This window comes from Myxocyprinus asiaticus, chromosome 19 (genome assembly GCF_019703515.2).
Source record: "Myxocyprinus asiaticus isolate MX2 ecotype Aquarium Trade chromosome 19, UBuf_Myxa_2, whole genome shotgun sequence".
In the NCBI taxonomy this organism is placed as follows: Eukaryota; Metazoa; Chordata; class Actinopteri; order Cypriniformes; family Catostomidae; genus Myxocyprinus; species Myxocyprinus asiaticus.
The window spans coordinates 37602218-37622382 of NC_059362.1; the positions used below are offsets into that span (position 1 = coordinate 37602218).

Below are 20165 nucleotides of genomic sequence, written 5' to 3' on the forward strand. Positions count from 1 at the left end.
TATATATATATATATATATATATATATATATATATATATATATATACACACACACACACTACCATTCAAATCTTTTTAATCACTATGATATTTTTGATCCTTATCTCCACCAAGGATGCTTTAATGTGAGCAAAAATACTACCAAAAAAATTAGTAATGTTGAAAATTATTATTAATGTTTGAAATAACTGTTTTAAAGTTGTATTTGTTTTAAAATTCTAATTTTACCCATAATGGCAAAGGCCATTTTCAGCAGTCATTACTCCAGTCCACTAAGAAAACACTGTCACCTAGTCCTTCAGAAAACATTCCAATGTTACTTTGTACTTTGAATTTCTTCTTTGAGTGCATTCAATATGTCAGCAACTGAAAAAGACACTGTATTGCGATTTCCCCACTTCATTAAAAAACACAACTCTTTTCGACTGTTCTAATAATAACAAGGATAGAAAGGGAAATTATGTGCCCAAATGCACAACAAGAAGACAAATACACCGGAGTTTGTAGTTTGAGAAACAGACTCCTCAAGTGTCCTAAACTGGAAGCTTCAATGGCCAGTGCAAGCCAAACACCAGTTTCATCTGCAACACTGAAGAGAAAACTCTGGTATGTTGGCATTTTAGGAAGACTTCTAAAGAAAAAGCCACATATGACACTGGCGACTAAAAAGAAAAGGGTATATTGTGCAAAAGAACTTAAAGACCGAGTGGTAGATGATTAGAAATGAGTAGGCTATCATGGGTGGATGAATGAAAGTTTGAGGTTTTGAGCTGTTGTTAGAAAAGTTTGATCGTACATGAAAACTGTCCTTCAAACCAATTACATCTTTGTAAAGTGCCGCAGAAATCATGGGATGAAACTTTACCTAAATCTTAATAAATTGACTGCTAGAATGCCTAAGGTGTCATTGCTGCAAGTGGACGATTCTTGTATGAACAGAAAGTTTGAAGTTTACAACATTTATTTCAATAGAAATAGTCATTTGTAGCATTATTTCTTTACTGTAATTCTTGATAAATTTAAAGCATCCCTGGTCAATAAAATTATAATTTTCTTTCAAAAAGAGTTGTGTGAAGAAGTTGGTTTTCACAAGATATTTTCATAGCCTGCACTGTACTTATTATTTAAAAACGTGCGCGCGCCATATGCTGCGATCCCGCCACCATGATGCAACCGCACTTCCGCTCATGCGTTTTCGCGGAACATCGGCAAAAAACATGGCGATGACAATGAGCCAAAGCGACGCTGAAGTGCAACAGAAAGAAGAGGGAGAGGAGGATGAGCAGTCTATATCCAGATCTGACAGGTGAGCGATTCAGGTGCCGATTGTGTAAAGCTAATGTGCTGTACATTAAGGATGTTGATAGTCTCAATATAGCCTACAGAACAGCTATATGCATCGAAAGGAATGTTTTTACCTTGTATCGAATATATCTAGAAATATGTGCTTGTCTTTCTGGATCTGATAGCGCAGTTTTGCAGTGTATATATATGGACAGTTTGCCTAGTCAAATAAAAAGAGAATGCACAGCATTTTTATTTAAGACTTTAAAACTGCATCATTCACATTCATTTCAAATGCTCATAGTTTGTATTGTCCACTTTGGTTTGCAATAGTCACATAATAAAGTACATAACAAAATAAAGCCACATAATCCGTCTGTTTGAGGCTGTGTTTGCATTATGAAAGCCTTACCTATGAGCCAAAGCAAACATCCTGGGGCATACATTTGCCAAGCATTTATCTCAGTACAACCATTGTGTTACTTTCATATTGATGCAATACAGTCCACCATTACAACCAATGAGTGTCCAGTATTTTTCCATGTGATGAGAGCCTTACTCAAATGAGGCTCCATGTTTGGCTGAGCAGATGTGTGGTTTCCTGGACAGGATCTGAAGGAAGGTCTCTAGTCCCTCTTCCACACTAACAGAAATAATCACGTGAGCAGCTCTTTCTGAGGGGTTCCTAAAGACAGATTCTCTCAAGCTCTCTGTGAAACAGTATTAAATAGCTTTGCTCAGATCAGATGGGGCAGTTCATGATTTTAAAGGCATGTCTGATGGCAAAATGGACACGCTTGGTCTGAAATTGTAAACCTTTATATAACATAGAATACAAAGGTTTACATTTTCTGGTCACAGCAATTCTGTGTTTACATTGCGCAGAATAGACTTAAAGGGATAGTTCATCAAAAAATGAAAATTCTCTCATCATTTACTCACCCTCATGCCATCCCAGATGTGTATGACTTTCTTTTGCTGAACACAAACAAAGATTTTAAGAAGAATATATCCGCTCTGTAGGTCCATACAATGCAAGTGAATAGTGGCCAGAACTTTGAAGATCCAAAAAGCACAAAGGCAGCATAAAAGTAATCCATAAGACTCCAGTGGTTAAATCCATGTCTTCAGAAGTGATATGATAGGTGTTGGAAAGAAACATTTAAGAAATATTTAAGTCCTTCTTTACTATAAATTCTCCTCCTTGGCCAGAAGGTGGCGATATGCATGAAGAATGTGAATCGCCAAAAATAAAAGAAGAATGTGGAAGTGAAAGTGGAGATTTATAGTAAAAAAGGATTTAAATATTGATCTATTTCTTACCCACACCTATCATATCGCTTCTGAAGATATTGATTTAACCACTGGAGTCATATGGATTACTTTTATGCTGCCTTTATGTGCTTTTTGGATCTTCAAAGTTTTTGCCACCATTCACTTGAATTGTATGGACCTACAGAGTTGAGATATTCTTCTAAAAAATCTTTGTTTGTGTACAGCAGAAGAAACAAACATCATACACATCTGGGATGGCGTGAGGGTGAGTAAATGATGAGAGAATTTTCATATTTTAGGTGAACTATCCCTTTCAAGGTGAAGTGTGTAATTTCTATCTCTGCATATTAAACTGGGAGAAAGTAATTTGGCATGGAAAAAATTACACACATCACCTTTAATGTTTAGCTTGTCCCACATTGTATGTGGCCGGCATGTTTATAATTTTTGTCCTTACAATTTTGTGAAAGTGGCGAGGATTCTCTCGATGGCCTTACAACACATAGATGCCCTCTTACACCTTCATTGTCGCCCCGGAAACGGACCATCAGCCAGAGCAAAACGGAGCCACCGCTTCTGAGAACAAATAAGAGAACAATCTACACTGCGGGGCGTCCACCCTGGTACAATGTTACCGGGACCACCTTTAAAGAAGCCTTTGTCATAGGTAGGACAGTTACACATGCATTTACTGCTTTTGATCACTTCAAATCCTCTTTCTTATTATTGATTTAATCATTTAAGTCTTTTGTAGTCTTAATTGTAGGCTAGGATAAGGTACGTTAAAGATGGCATTCACAACGTATTTTACTTACAAAATGTGACGTGTTTCTGAGTGAAACTGAGTATTCGGCAGGAAATAATGTATGGTGAGATTTGATTGGATGATGGATGTTATCCACTTTCATTGTATGAAAAAAAAGATGCAATGAAAGTGAATGGTGACTGATATTAACATACATGCTGCCTTGTAAAGTCATACAAGTTTGGAACAAAATTAGGGTGAGTAAATGGTGACAGAATTTACATTTTTGGGTGAGGTGTCCCTTTAAGGAATTGTTCTGTTTAGAAGAATACTGCTTTTCCAGGTTGAAAGATACAGTAATATTAAGTATCTTAAAATATGGGAAATCTTTTCATAAAACTTCCTGGGAAGACATTAGTGTTTCAGGCCAGAAGGTTTACACTTTTGTTTCAGCCCTGAGAAACAGACATGAGCACTCCCAAGGGCTGGGCTTTTTGGTCATTAGTATGCAATCCATTACTCGCGAGCCTGTCGTATGGGTTACAATTTCACACTTGGATGTGCTCCAGTCAATTACTTAAGAAAAAAAAGGGTCTGGTGTGGCTGTCATTGCCTGTTCGCTTGGTCAGGAAAAAGCGAATAAATCCACCCAAGTGGAATGATCTTCTCTTAACAGAGTTCAAAGAAACAGGGAGAGGAGAGAGGACATACGAATACGATAGCAGCTTTTAGTGACTTTAGTCCATAGAACAACAAAAGGCTTTTTGGTATTCCCGCCTGTAGTGTATCTCCGTTTTATATCTTTTGTAGTACTTCCTTTATGGCCCTTTATTCTGGAGATGTATCTGATACTCAAAACTTTAGTATCTAAACATTTATTGTCAGCATATTGTCTTACATAGGTAGTTGTGAAAACCTCTTTTATTGGCTGGTGAGCTGGCTTTTCGAGATGTTTGGAGTTTACGCGAGTATACTGATGTAAAATTGCCCTGCTGAATGAATCAAAACCCTTTTTTCTGGAAACCTTAAAGGGATAGTTCACCCTTTTTGTTTGGAACAACATGAGGGTGAGTAAATTAAATTTTTTTAATTTTTGGGTGAAGTATCCCTTTAAAAAATATTAATTCATGTTTGCTGGATTGGTGTCAGTTTTTTTGGAAATGCTCTATCACAAGATAAGGTGTAGCTAGATCCTGTTTTTTAGTGTGCTTATGAGACATGCCCAGGCCAGTCAACATGTAAAATGTGTGCCAAATGAGACAAGGCATATCAGACCAGTTATCCGGCAATTGCGAGTCAACTTTCCTACTTCTCTTATCACTGTGTGATCTCTACAAGTAAGCTTATAAAATAATTTCAAAACTCAAATCAATGTCCATTTTTTTTTATTTGGCATGTAGTCTTGTAATAAGCTGGATAGTGAGCAGTCAGATGGTCATTTTTTACTAAGTAAACTCCATCACAAACCAGAGGTGGAATTTAGCTTTTTTTTTTTTTTCACATCATTACATAATTTCAACGCAAATCAATATTTTATGTAAAAACATTTTTTGGGATTGTTAGCCACGTAATAAGCACCATAATGTACAGTCACTCAGTTGTTATTGCAAAATAAACCCCTTCAGAGTGACGCAAGATCCTGATCACCCTGTCGGGTTTATTTGCAAGAACAACCGGCTGACTGTACATTATCCCTTACATTTGATGTTACAGTCTCTATTTTTGTTTCCTTTGGTTGCAACTGATCAAGCTGAAGCTTGTTGTGATGTTTGATGTGTGCCCTACAGGTCTTTGTGGAGGAAGTGCCTCTGGAAAAACCACTGTGGCCAATAAGATCATAGAGGCTCTAGATGTTCCATGGGTCGTTCTGCTCTCTATGGACTCTTTCTACAAGGTACTTTCTAATGGTGCTTTTCCACTGCATGGTACAGCTCGACTCAACTCTGCTTGCTTTTTGGGGGTTTTCCACTGTGGATAGTACCTGGTACCTGATACTTTTTTTTAGTACCACCTCAGTCGAGGTTCCAGGCGAGCCGAGCCGATACTAAATGTGACGTCAAAACCCTGCAGATCACTGATTGGTCAGAGAATCGTCACTACCAGCGTCACTGGATTTGCGACACGGGACATCAACCTGCTAGTTTTAAAGTTAGCAACAGCGACAGCAATATCATTTGTTCACGCGACTTTTGAATTGTAAAAAGAAATGGCTGTGTGCAAAACCACGCCGTGGTCAATAAACGAGGTGCAGACGTTCCTCTCGTTATCGACAAACGAAACAACGCGAAACGAAAAAGTCTTTCAGGAAGTGTCTCAGCTGTTGGCTGCACAAGGCTACCACCGGACCTACCACAGTGTAGGGAAAAGTTAAAAAAACGTAAAAGTGACTACAGAACCATCAAGGACCACAACACCCAGAGTGGTTCAAACAGAAGAAAGTGAAAGTGGTTCGACCAAATGGACACTATCTATGGCAATAGACCGGCGAGCAATGGGAGGGAGAGTGCCCTGGACTTGGCGTTGTTGGAGCCCATGATGGAGGATGGTACGTTTTGTTACGTTAACTCTATATCCTGCTTGAAAGCTTCACATTATTTAGTTGACCAGCTACTGGAAAGCTTGCTTCTAAAACAACCAGGCCAATTTAACTGTTACACTTGTGTAAAATCACCATGCAACAACTGCTTTATGCAGCACAATGAGCTAGTAGCTAACAGCTAGCGGTCATGTTATTGTCTGTGGTCAGTAATATTTGTGTCACGTTTAAGATGATGTCACTGCAGTAGAGGCGGCGCAACTATGATGATCAGCCTATAATCCCACCCACGTTGAGGCAGCTCTAAACTGCAGTGGAAAAGCAAGCTCAGAAACGTTAAGCGAGCAGAGTCGAGTCGAACCGTAACGTGCAGTGGAAAAGTGCCATAAGTGAGTTAAAGAAGACACTTTGTGTCCTTTTAAAATGGAGAATTTCTTCATTGCGGCAAATCCAACAACATGTTTTATCAGTGGTGTCAAAGCTTTTGGTAGCATTTGCAGACTGCTGTGCCATAAAAAGGCTCCAAATGGAACTACTTCTTGCAGAATTGCAAGACATTACCAAAACAAATGAAGGCATGTACATCACCCTCGGTTAACAGTGGCTACCCATGTCCAACCACAGCATGTTAGTACTAATATTGGAACCTCTGGTCAAAACCGCAATATATGCAGGAGGCTCGGCACCATGAACTAGCAATTAGCACACCTACTTCAGATATGTGGTGCTCATGTGGAAAATGCAGGTTCAAATTCGGCCCGCAACATTTCAGAGCATCTTTTCCGGACTGTTCCATCAATAAAAGAAGAACAAAAATCCCATTAAGAAGTGGGAAAAACATCTCTCAACATGTCCTAACCACCATAAAAAAAGTATACAAATCGAGTCCTTGGTTTGGTAGCTTTTTTTTTCTCCCCAATTTGGAATGCCCAATTCCTGATGCACTCTTAAGTCCTCGTGGTGGCGTAGTGACTCGCCTCAATCCGGGTGGCAGAGGACGGATCTCAGTTGCCTCCGCGTCTGAGACCGTCAATCCGCGCAACTTATCACGTGGCTTGTTGAGCGCGTTACGCGGAGACGTAGCGCGTGAGGAGGTGTTACGCTATTCTCCGCGGCATCCACGCACAACTCACCACGTGCCCCACCGAGAGCGAGAACCACATTATAGCGACCACAAGGAGGTTACCCCATGTGACTCTACTCTCCCTAGCAACCGGGCCAATTTGGTTGCTTAGGAGACCTGGCTGGAGTCACTCAGCATGCCCTGGGATTTGAACTTGCGAACTCCAGGGGTTGGTAGCTTGTTTTAACTTGCTCTTTTCTTGTTTTCTGTCAGGTTTTAAGTAAAGAGGAGCAAGAGTTGGCAGCCAAGAATGAGTACAACTTTGATCATCCTGATGCTTTTGATTTTGAGCTGCTGGTAACTGTGCTGAGAAAACTGAAAAAGGGCAAAAGCATCAAAGTGCCAGTTTACGACTTTACTGCCCACAACCGTCGCAAAGAGTGGGTAAGCACGTATGTGATTGTGGTTGTATGGATGAGCCAATGTGGATTTACGATTACTGCATTGTTTTTCTTTAAGTGTGATGGTACTGCAATTCCATTAGCATCTCTGCATCAAGACCTAATATACATTCTAGTATATTAGATTGGTAGCCTGAATTGGTAGATGACTGAAGTATGTCTATGATGCCTTTATTTCCATTTTTACAAAATGGGCTGTTCTACAATGTGGCAGAAGAACATTAACACTACATGAACAACATTCGATATCATAGAGATATTGCAGACTGTTTTTACTGCAAATTAAAATGGTTCCACTGTCTAGGCCAAGTTATTGTAAGATCTCACTGAGGCACACATCTTATTATGCATTTGATTTCATCTATATACAGTATTGTGCAAAAGTCTTAGGCACATAAGATGCTTCACAAAAACATTCGTCTTAAGATGGTTATTTATATCTTCAGCTTTAGTGTGTCAATAGGAAATATACATTTTAGACTCCCAAACATTTATTTTGCAAATAGAATAGAATAGAAGAACAGGGAGCCCTGCAACAGATGGCATGGTCCCCACAGAGCCCCCCACCAAATATTGAGTCAGTCTGGGATTACAAGAAGAGACAAGCAATTGAGACATCCTAAATAGATAGAAGAACTGTGGCAAATTCTCCAAGAAGCTTGGAACATCCTATCAGCCAACAACCAAGAAAAACTGTGTCCAGGTGTACCTAGGAGAATTGGTGCTGTTTTGAAAGCAAAGGTGGTCACACCAAAGGTTGATTTAGCTTTTTTTTTAATGTTTACTCGACTTTGTATGATGTTAATTGATAAATGAAAACAATTAACAAACAATTGGAAACAATTGGCATTATTTTTGAAGACATCCTCACTATGCAACATTTTTCCTAAGTGCCTAAAACTTTTGCACAGTACTGTATATTTGGAGTTCAAAAGTATAAAACCACTAGTGAAAATACTTCCATTTTGCATTTTCTAGTTTTATAAAACAATTTATTACAAATTATTATCAGCAATTAAGTAATTATTAACCGTTTGTGAAACAAGAAATGAAAAATTGTCATTATTTTCAGAATTTCATTGTGTTTGTTATGCCCCCCATTTGCTTTAATGATGGCATGCACTCAAGCTAACATGACATATATGCAAAACCTGATTGGCAAAACCATGTTAACCCAGCATGATTTAAGAATCTTCCAAAGAGCATCTTGTGTTCTTCATTGTAAGCAGTGAAATCTGGCCTTTTGTATGGAGTTAAATGGTCAATATCACAAATTTGCTTGCATTTAATTAGTGACCTAGAAATAGTGTAGAATCTGAAATATTTTGCATCAGAATATTTCTTTGTCATACATTTTTCAAAATCTAAAAACGTTCAATGTGATCTCAGACTTAACCCACTGTATTTTGTTCATTATTTGCCTATATGCACTTTGACACAATAATTAATCGTCCACAGTCGTCCGTTAAAAGAATTCAAAACCAAAAACTCTTCCAAATCTTCCAAATTATACATCACAGATCTCAATTTCTCATATCATTCTGATTTTGTCAACTGGATACAATGTTAAGAGTTGTGTTTATATCCTGTGCAGCAATCTGCAATTTCATGCATGAAAGTAAGGAAATAAAGCGATTGTAGTGAACCGGGGCGCTGCGGTTAATTCAAAAGCGCATATATGATTGTTTGGGGATTTTGCCACTTTCATTATCTTCCTCAAAGTTAAGGAGCATGCATGAGTTTAACGTGTAAGTATTTATTGGGGTCGTAATGTTAATGAGTATTCATCATAAACTGAGATCTCAGACTTTGTGGTGTATAGAGGTCACATGTGCTGATCAATACCAAGACTGAGTGGCCATTGACAAGCGGCATCACGGTTGTGGTTTTGTCTTAATGGGATCATGACACCATCAGGGTTTCCCCATTCTGAAGCAGGGGAGCATGGAGGAAATGCATCACTACACACATCCACAGTCTCTCAAAACACCACATAAGCTGCCTTAGTGTATTAACATAATATTTGAAAATGAAATCATGGTGGTAGTTCTAAAGAAACCTAAACCTTAAAGCTGCCCTCAGTACTGGTTTTTGATTAGCTACAACACAGTCAGATTGGTCTTTGTTGTTTGCAGAGCCTAGTGCTATCACAGACACAAGTGTGATTTCTCAGGACACCTATTAATATTTTATATGTATATAATGTATAATACAGTATTATGTATATACAGTACTGTGCAAAAGTCTTAGTCACAAAACATTTGTCTTAAAATGGTAATTTATATCTTCAGCTTTAGTGTGTCAATAGGAAATATACATTTTAGACTCCCAAATATTCCTTTTGCTAATAGAATAGAATAGAAGAACAGGGAGCCCTGAAACAACCAAGATAAACTGTGTCCAGGTGTACCTAGGAGAGTTGGTGCTGTTTTGAAGGCAAATGTGGTCTCACCAAATATTGATGTAGCTTTTTTTTTATGTTTACTGGACTTTGTATGATGTTATTTGATAAATGAAAACTATTTATGGCATTATTTTTGAAGACATCCTCACTATGCAAAATTTTTCACAAGTGCCTAAGACTTTTGCACAGTACTGTATATATATAAAGTGTTCAAAAATATATAAACTAGAGGATCCTTGTTATTTGTCATGTAATTGAAAAAGTTGTGTTCTTTGCCATTTTTATCTTTCTCTGCGCAGAAAACTGTCTATGGGGCCAACGTTGTGATATTTGAGGGAATATTAGCTTTTGCCAACAAGGAGCTTTTAAAGGTAAGCCTCATATTAATCTTTTCACACTGGGCATTAGATAAATTTAAGTCTTACCCATCAGTATTAACTGTGGTTTTGATGTCACAAAGTGTTTGAGTTAAAGTTAGAAAGAGATGAAAAATAATAGAAAGCTTCATAGCCTGAAATATAAATGAGCATCACGGGAGTCATAAAGCAAAGAGAGAAAAATGGAAGTGAAGTAAAAGACAAGGTCAAATGAAAGATAGCTGTGCAATGAAAGGATGAGACGAGAGGGCATTAAAGTCCTAGGGGTTAGTGATAGATGCTGAGTGACAATAAAAAGTGAGGTGCAGTCTGCTAAACTCTTGCTCTATAAAAAGACATGGTAAAAGAGAGGGAGAATGATGGATGGAGACATGGGAAGAGTGTGAGATGAAAAGAAAGAGAGGACAGGATTCCCACGGATCCTTAAAGTCTTAAAATGTCTTAAATTCAGTTTTCCACAGTTTAAGGTCATAAAAAGTCTTAAATATCTTAAATGATACAACAAAAGTCTTAATAATCATTTAAAGAGGTCTTAAATTTGGGGGCAGAAAGACAGGAATTGTGATATGACCTAATGTGATAAACTTTAAAAGAATACGATCTAATTAAATAAATGCATGCGCTGCATCCTTCAAAGTGAAAACGTGACTGTTGTAATTTCTCCAATCACGTGGGGGCTTGTGAGTGTTTCCAGCTGTTGTAGAGCAGTTAACAATCATTAAGCCATATCGGAAATTAATGACAAGCTATCACTAGAGATCAACTGTTGATGATGATGATATAGTGTTGATGAAATATGACAATGTTTACTTTTAATTGTTTATATTGTAATACGTTGTAGATTATTGTAGGAGTGCACATTTTATTTCCCTTATCTGTTTGAATGAGCAGCTAGAAGCAGTGAAGCACATACAGTTCAAAATAAGAGTCCCCGGTCTATTTCGGCCTTTAAAGTTCCGCGCTATGAGTCAAGTATTTTATTTATTTATTTTTTTTGTCTTGGTTATTGGTATATGTGTTGCACCATAAACTGCATCTGGAATTGAATTCAATTTGGACTCTTGTAGTCTCCGTCTGGCCCTCCCTATCACAGGAAGGAAAGACTAAGAACATTTAATATAGGCTACCAATTTTAAAAACTATTGGCAGATTAATTGCCTTTCAACACATTATCATATCAGCGAAATCCAATACTGGTCGACCTCTGATTTGTATTTATTTATTTATATAATGGTACATAAACCAACTTTAATGTGCCAGATGGGCTGGTTTGAGTATTTCAGTAACTGCTGATCTCCTGGGATTTTCACACACAACAGTCTCTAGAATTTACTCCGAATGGTGCCAAAAACAAAAAACATCCAGTGAGCGTCAGTTCTCCGGATGGAAACGCCATGTTGATGAGAGAGGTCAACAGAGAATGGCCAGACTGGTTCGAACTGACAAAGTCTACGGTAACTCAGATAACCGCTCTGTACAATTGTGGTGAGAAGAATAGCAACTCAGAATGCTATTCTGAGATGCGGGTTGGTGCTGTTTTGGCGGCACGAGGGGGACCTACACAATATTAGGCAGGTGGTTTTAATGCTGTGGCTGATCGGTGTATGTGGAAAACATTTTCTTGAGTATTTTAAACTTGCATATAGCCTACCCTGTTTTTCTGATAAGTAATGTTAAGGCCAGGTTGAATGTGTGCTCCTGCCTGTTTAAGTAAGTGTCCGTGTTACATAATTTATTTTGAGATTATGTGGGTTTGTTTTGGTATGGGGATATGGTATTAATTAATTTGTTCAGGTCTTAAAAAAGGTCTTAAAAGTCTTAAATTTGATTTTAGAAACTCTGTATCAACCCTGGAGGAATGGATCCATTGCCATTCTCCATTATGTTGAAGTGCTGGCTGGCTGAATTTCATCAAAAAATGTCAGTTCATCCCAGGAGGTTTTGCATTGTAATATTTAATTTAATGAATTTAAGCATCCCTGCCCAATTATTGACTAGTACTATATTGCTGAAAAACCTTATTCTCAGTACTGTAATGCAAAAAGTTTGCACATGGATAGTGGAAGAGTAAAGTTATCTAGCTCTCTAACTCAGATGAGGTTTGATTGAAATTGCATCAAAAATAACTATGCTGTCTTGTCCATCATAAGTTTATTTATGAATTTATAGCTTTCATGGAGTTAAATTATTGCTGTATAATTTAAAATGTAAAGCCTAATACATTTTAGTTTTAGCTTCTTACAGCAGCCAGTAAAATATAGACAGGAAAAGTACAAATATGAACTTCAACAGGAAGAAGTCCTTATTGTCGAGCCCTGTATTAATTAAATTGTAAACATTTACTTTTTGCGGGAAATACATTTTTACATTACAGTAATGAAAATTTGATTTATTTATTGCATTACAGTTATGAGAATTTTAATGCAAAATGTCAAATTGGCTTTTTCTTTTTGCAATATACTGTATATAATTGTTTTATTTTTTATTTTGGGGTAAAATATGACTCCAGACATTTCTTTGTGAGATTCACCCGTCTGGTGTGTCCCTGCCTCTGAGTAATGACTCTCATTCTCACAACCCATCCAGGAAAATGAGATTGAGATTGTCTCTGTACCATACAGTCACTGTCTCTCTGCAGCCTTACATATACACCAATACTGTTTAATGGTTTGTGCATAATGTGATCTAGACGTCTCTTCCTTTATCTAAGGGAACAGATGCAGCTCTGGGTGAAGAATAGACACATAAAACCTGGTTCATTTGAAACCATTTGCCTGATGAATCAAGGTGCAAAGTAGGGATGTGCCACACTACATATTTTCAAAATCGAGTAATCCGTGGGTTGGTGGTTTTGGTTTCACCTGACTCCAATCAGATGTGTTTTTTGGGCCAGTTTACTTACAAATCATCCTTGTGTTCAAAAACAGCTAGACAAAGTGCAACAGAATGGAGTAAAATGCAAGGGTCTTGAGACAAGTTTTAAAAGTGGAATTATTTTTAACTTGACACACTTGGTGGGGGGTGGGGGGGGGGTCACGGTCACGTAATGTTGTCAAGCTGAGAGGAGCGAAAGTTTTGCTCTCCCGCTCACCACGGCCTAAACTGTATTTCAAAAAATGTGTTTTTTTTTTATTTTAATTTTTTTTATATTTGGTGATTTCATGTTATCAGTGACTTATAAAAGATTGGAAATCTTATAAAGATGGCAGAGAAACCCAGGAACAGAAGGAAGGACAAATCGAAGCCCAGAACATCCGCGGATCAAGATGGCGATAACTGCCCTGATAACTCTGACACAGAGCAGATTATTCACAGTATCACGGTAAATATTACAGCTGCGATGGAAGACAAATTCAGTCAATTCGCTGAGACTTGTTGCAACTGGGGGAGTTGGAAAATCGCTTGTCTGACATGGAAGATAAGCTCAATTGTATGGACTTCAAGCTGGCCGCGTACGTAAGGAAGACTGAAGAGTTGGCAGAGAAGCTAGACAACTTGGAGTATCGGAATAGACGGGACAATATCATTATCACCAACTTACCGGAGGGTATGGAGGGCCAGCAACCAGTGGAGTTTGTTTTAGTCCTTGTTACCACGGATCAGTAACAATCCTCTTAGTAATATATAATGAAATAATCTGTAAAGGATACAGCAGTCGAGAGAGTACATTCATTTTTATCAAATTTATTCTGCCTTTCCAAGAAATTGGAAGATCTATCCAATGATCTAATCATTCTTCACTGTTTTCAGGACTGGTGAAAAATTAAGAGTGGCCAGCTTTTTCAAATGAGGGGAGAAATTTACACCTAGGTAGCTAAAGTCCTTAGGAGACCACTTAAAGGGAAACATTAGAGAAGGGGCTGAGTCACTCCAGTTCCCAAGTGGAGTTGTCTCCGACTTACTAAAATTAATCTTGTAGCCTGAAAAACAGCTAGAACAATTTAGCAGGTCAATCAGGGCTGGCACTGACAGTTCTGGTTCAGAAATAAACAATAACAATAGTGTAAATCAGACCCAGGTACACACTCCCATATGTTTTGGTTCTGCCCCTTGATAAGCCATTTCTTGAAGCTTGACTGTATATTGAAGTGTACTATTGAGAAAGATCCATGTTTTTTTTTATTTTGGGAATGACTAAAGAGGATGGTGGACTATCACGTCTCCAGGTCAAGCTGGTGAGCAAATAATTTTTTTTAAGCACGTAAATGTAAACTTAGTGTATGGGTCAAAGATAAACCTCCAAAAGTGGATAATTGGTAGAATGAGATTTTTGAGAACGTCTCTGGCCCACTATCAAAGGGAATGAGGCCAAATTTGAGTGTTTGTGGTCCCCCTTCCTTTGTAGCCTTCCCCATAATGTATTACAGACTCTTAAATAAGGCCGAGTACATTTGAATTGGACAAAATATGATTTCTCAAGTTGCTGTAAGAAAAGGTCTGTATCTTCTTTATGTCATAGGGTATTGTGTGCAATGTATGCCGTCTCTCATATGTTGTGGGGGAGGGGGGTGTTCATGTGTGTTTGTTTTTTTTAAATGTGTTGATTTCTGTTGTTGTTGTTATTTTTAATTTCTTTATTTGTGAAAAAAATAAAGTTATTGTACAAAAAAAGTCACTATTTTTAAAGGTGCACTCAGTAATTTTTTTCCTCATTTAAAAAGTTTTACTTCTAAAGAAATGAATTTGTAATTTTAAAATGAATGTATAAAATAAAGACCACTTTTTTAAGAGATTGGGACTTCAGTCACATCAGTTACCTTATTAAAGCTGTTTAGTTCCACATGGAGAGAGTCCCCTCATAGGGGCTGCCATGTTAGAACCACATGACCTGCCAAATACTACTCACTTAAATTTAATCCTTGAGTGAAAGTGTCCAATAACAGTGTGGTCAATGAGATTAATATTGGCTAACTGTGAAAGGTGAATTACCACAAAGCCATTGGTAACTGAAAAGTTGTGCGTTTGAATGATGCTGCATCCATACCCCTAGGTGTCAGTGTAAGTCCAAGACAACATATTCCAAAAATTACTGAGTGCACCTTTAAAAACATAATGTTCATTACGTAAGATGATCCAAAAACAGTGAATGTCGCAACAGACACGACTGATCAACTAATCGGTTGGTGTATGACTAGTCTATAATCTTGATCTATCCCTCGTATGAAAAAATCTGGTGGATGCTGAAACCTCTGTCCTCACTTTTCCATTGTACTCTCTTTGTGTTCTTTTCCACCGCATCCTGTTGTTTTGCTCACACCATGAAGATGACTGATACTTCTTTCTAACATTGAAGGTGAGGGCCAGCAACAGGAAGTGAATAGGCGGCGTTTGTCTAGGCCAGCGTTGACTGCTCCTTTTGCCAGGTTTTGATTCTTCCCTGCACAAAGTGGCCAGAAATCCATACAAATGGAAAAAGAAAAAAGAGTTATTGGGTATGCATTGGCAAAGCAGTTCAGCCTGAAGTGATTTATGAGCAGCATGCAGCAGAGGTAACGCAGAACGAACGGAACTCAACAAACGGAAGGCATCTTTGCGTTTGTCGGCTAATGAATGGATGAGGGTTTTCAGTTTCACTTTTGTCAAAGGAGTGGGTCTTTAGCAGTTTTTCCTGAACCACTGAATCTTCTTCAACGTGGCAAAACAAGTCATATTTTGGGGAAGTTGTGAGCTTGCAGTCTGATTTGAATATGATGAGAGAAAAGACTGGGTAACGCAAATAATGCCAAGATTACACACCAAGATAACAATTGCGTTGTGTTTGTTGGCTGCACTCAAACAAACGTACGTTGTGGCTAGTGCAGTCTGTTTTCTGAACAAGTGACTGTTATGAGCTGGTTCTTGAAATGAATCCTTCACAAAGACTCAAACTCATGAGCTATTGGTTTAAATCAGTCTGTGAATCCTTTTACTGAATGATGTCACTGAATCCTTGTATCTGTCTGAATCTGAATCCCTTACTGAACTGCAGGTCTTTCAGTCATGTCTTGACTTGAAATGAAGCAATAACGGTTTTGTGTATGTTCGTGAGGCTTAAATCAGTAAGTCAGTTAAATCCGTTTAAGATGCAATGCATTTTAATATAACTGAAATATTTCAAACATTCTAATATGTTAATTTAATTACCTATTTTATATATACATGGACCTATACAGTATATACTGTATGTATGTATGTATATGTAGCTTGGACCGAATGCAGAAAACTGAAGCAAAATATTGTAGGAAATATTAATTGACACAACGTCCAAATTTCATTTAATCAAATTACGAGAACTTGTTTATTTCCTGGTTTAAATGGAATTTTAATCCCAGATTTTTAATGCGCATTTTTGGACTACACTCTGTTGCCCATCTTTGACATTTTGTATTCTATTTATCTCTCTCTCTCTCTTTCTCTCTTTCTCTCTCTGGGTGTGCGGCCTTTAGCTGTTGGACATGAAGGTGTTTGTGGACACTGACTCCGATATCCGGCTGGTCAGGCGTCTGAAAAGAGACATCACTGATCGAGGGCGTGATATTGCAGGCGTCATTAAACAGTACAACAAATTTGTCAAGCCAGCATTTGAGCAGTACATTGAACCCACAGTTCAGGTTGCAGATATCGTGGTCCCCAGAGGTAGGTGAAGTTTGAAGTTGTTACTACTGTAAAGCATCTGTAATTTGTCCATTTTGATTTTGGGAATTCTGTGCCCATGTGAAAGTAAACGGTTAAAAACCCCATGAAATCATAGTTTGTGTTTTGTAGCTTTTATTCCAACTCTGTCAAATTTGAGATAATCTGTATGCTAGTGTACTGCTAAAAGTTGAAAATCTTAAAAAATAAATAAAATAAAAGTTAAAATCTTCGGTCTTCCAGGAAAATGATCAAACAAAATTGATGACATGATCTTGCACTCATCTGCGCTTTCAAATTTCTGTCAACTCAAATGCTCTCTATAATAAAATTGTATCTCACCTTAACTAGTAATAGTCCCTTCCCCTAGCAAGTAACAAATCATATGGCTGTGTAATCCAACGGCTATTGGCTATTTAAAAAAAAAGGACAAGCTCTTCAATATGTTCCACCCCAGCTTTCTGTTTCAAAAGGAAGTATGTCAACTCAGGAAAGAAAGTTGTGCTCGTCAAGCCTCATTTAATGGGGACTTTATGCCTTTTGAATAACTGAATTAATTAGTGGAAATAATTCTTATAATCCCCATTCCATTTTTGCTCTAGGTGGAGAGAACTTTGTTGCTTTGGATCTGATTGTTCAGCATGTTCACAGTCAACTTGAAAAGGTATGTAATGAAAACGGCTTTTCATCTCTTTGTCACATTGTGAGAATGGTTAGAGGGCTCGTGCCCAGTGAAGTACTGAGAATGGCCAACGTGCATGTTATTATCTCTGCTAGAGGATCCACATGATCCTAATACACACACAAATGTTGCATGTGTTTGCACATGAAGCCCATGCCATGGTATAAACATGGCTTGCTTTTGATACAGACAGAATCTCTGCTAGAACACATAGGCTGTACATTGAAGTCCAATTAGTACAATGGTGGTATGCTGACTCCGGAGGGAGTCTTAGGCATGCCTTTGACATGAAGGCTGTTCCTTCTTAATTAGGGGTCGACCAATATATCATTGAGGCCGATAAATCGGCCAACATTCTGAATTTTTTAATTATCGCATCGGCCGATACATTTTCCCGTTTGGCCGATTTGTTTCTCAAAGGTGCGAAAGATTGTTTTTTGCAAAGTTAAATTTTTAGCAATTTTATGTATACTTTATTTACTATATTAAATTGTGTGATATATATTGGCATTATATCGGCCTATAGGCCACCCTGCTCTCTGGATATTGACATCTACCATTAAAACTCCCATATCAGTCGACCACTAATCTTGATTATGGTGCCTCCTAAGATATCTTGTTTTGGCCAAATTCTAACCCAGCATTTACTGGGTAGGCGATCCCAGAATGCACTGTGATGAGCTCGGTGGAAAAATAAATCCAAGATGGCTGATTATAAATATACACTATATTGCCAAAAGTATTCGCTCATCTGCCTTTAGACACATATGAACTTAAGTGACATCCCATTCTTAATCCATAGGGTTTAATATGACGTCGGCCCACCCTTTGCAGCTATAACAGCTTCAACTCTTCTGGGAAGGCTTTCCACAAGGTTTAGGAGTGTGTTTATGCGAATTTTTGACCATTCTTTCAGAAGCGCATTTGTGAGGTCAGACACTGATGTTGGACGAGAAGGCCTGGCTCTCAGTCTTCGCTCTAATTCATCCCAAAGGTGCTCTATCGGGTTGAGGTCAGGACTCTGTGCAGGCCAGTCAAGTTCTTCCACACCAAACTCGCTCATCCATGTCTTTATGGACCTTGCTTTGTGCACTGGTGCGCAGTCATGTTGGAACAGGAAGGGGCCATCCCCAAACTGTTCCCACAAAGTTGGGAGCATGGAATTGTCCAAAATCTCTTGGTATGCTGAAGCATTCAGAGTTCCTTTCACTGGAACTAAGGGGCCAAGCCCAGCTCCTGAAAAACAACCCCACACCATAATCCCCCCTCCACCAAACTTCACTGTTGGCACAATGCAGTCAGACAAGTACCGTTCTCCTGGCAACCGCCAAACCCAGACTCGTCCATCAGATTGCCAGATGGAGAAGCGTGATTCGTCACTCCAGAGAACGCGTCTCCACTGCTCTAGAGTCCAGTGGCGGCGTGCTTTACACCACTGCATCCGACACTTTGCATTGCACTTGGTGATGTATGGCTTGGATGCAGCTGCTCGGCCATGGAAACCCATTCCATGAAGCTCTCTATGCACTGTTCTTGAGCTAATCTGAAGGCCACATGAACTTTGGAGGTCTGTAGCGATTGACTCTGCAGAAAGATGGCGACCTCTGCGCACTATGCGCCTCAGCATCCGCTGACCCCGCTCTGTCATTTTACATGGCCTACCACTTCGTGGCTGAGTTGCTGTCATTCCCAATCGCTTCCACTTTGTTATAATACCACTGACAGTTGACTGTGGAATATTTAGTAGCGAGGAAATTTCACAACTGGACTTGTTGTACAGGTGGCATCCTATCACAGTACCATGCTGGAATTCACTGAGCTCCTGAGAGCGGCCCATTCTTTCATAAATGTTTGTAGAAGCAGTCTGCATGCCTAGGTGCCTCATTTTATACACCTGTGGCCATGGAAGTGATTCGAACACCTGAATTCAATTATTTGGATGGGTGAGCGAATACTTTTGGCAATATAGTGTACTTACTGTCCATTCGATACTGAAAAGTATTGTTAAAAATAATAGAAAACTGACTATTTTACCCAAAATGTATGTTTGCTGTGTATATTTATGCTATGTATTCCGTCATTCCTATTGTATGAGTTGTCATCTTTGTAGAGCATTCCAAATCGCTCTCTCATGAGGCTCCATCTCAGTTGGGATGCTGCCATAGAAGACAGCTGCCTATGTAGGCAGGAGATGGCAAGGCAGCTCACTAGGTTTTGGAACAGATCCATAGCATCAATTTCATGCACTTAATAACAGTTGTTAACTTAGCCATAATAAAAGCAAGCATTTGAAATCTGAATTAAATTTAATTGTGATTTAAGCACTGAATCCACCAAAGCACAATCATCAGATTTTGAAATATTAATGACGTACGTACTAAAGTGTCTACTGAGATAATTCTAGAAAGACATCCACATTTAGAAAAATATGTTTACAGTACTTCACATGAAGGCACATTACACAGCATATAATTGTATAAATATAAATTCAAATAGGCTTATGTGCCACAGAATGGGTTTTACAAACTCTTGAAATGTAATACTTTCGTGCCTGGCAAGCTGAATAAAAAGTCATGAGTTATCCTGAGATGGAAATTGTATTCTGTGTGGAGGTCTGCATGGGCCTTAATAAGCCCAAACCCAAAACCGCTCTCTCCCTTTTATAATTTCTTCTCCAAGCAAGTATTGTTGCAATAGGCTGTATTGTATGTAAGCGTCTTAGGCAG

At 38.5% G+C, this 20165-nt stretch overlaps 1 protein-coding gene across 3 annotated transcripts in view; it reads left to right on the forward strand.

The window, feature by feature from the left end:
- Window positions 1-1169: 1169 nt before the first annotated feature.
- Window positions 1170-20165, forward strand: part of LOC127410054 (uridine-cytidine kinase-like 1) — a 33423-nt gene continuing 14427 nt past the window's right edge. For 2 of the 3 annotated variants that reach the window (XM_051645070.1, XM_051645069.1), the window contains exons 1-7: window positions 1170-1306; window positions 3030-3226; window positions 5092-5198; window positions 7177-7347; window positions 10068-10139; window positions 16571-16760; window positions 17360-17421. In XM_051645070.1, coding sequence (XP_051501030.1) covers window positions 1188-1306; window positions 3030-3226; window positions 5092-5198; window positions 7177-7347; window positions 10068-10139; window positions 16571-16760; window positions 17360-17421 — 918 coding nt within the window. In that variant the 5' untranslated portion in view covers window positions 1170-1187. The remainder of the gene's footprint in view (window positions 1307-3029; window positions 3227-5091; window positions 5199-7176; window positions 7348-10067; window positions 10140-16570; window positions 16761-17359; window positions 17422-20165) is intronic. The other variant, XM_051645071.1, reaches the window with a different exon arrangement.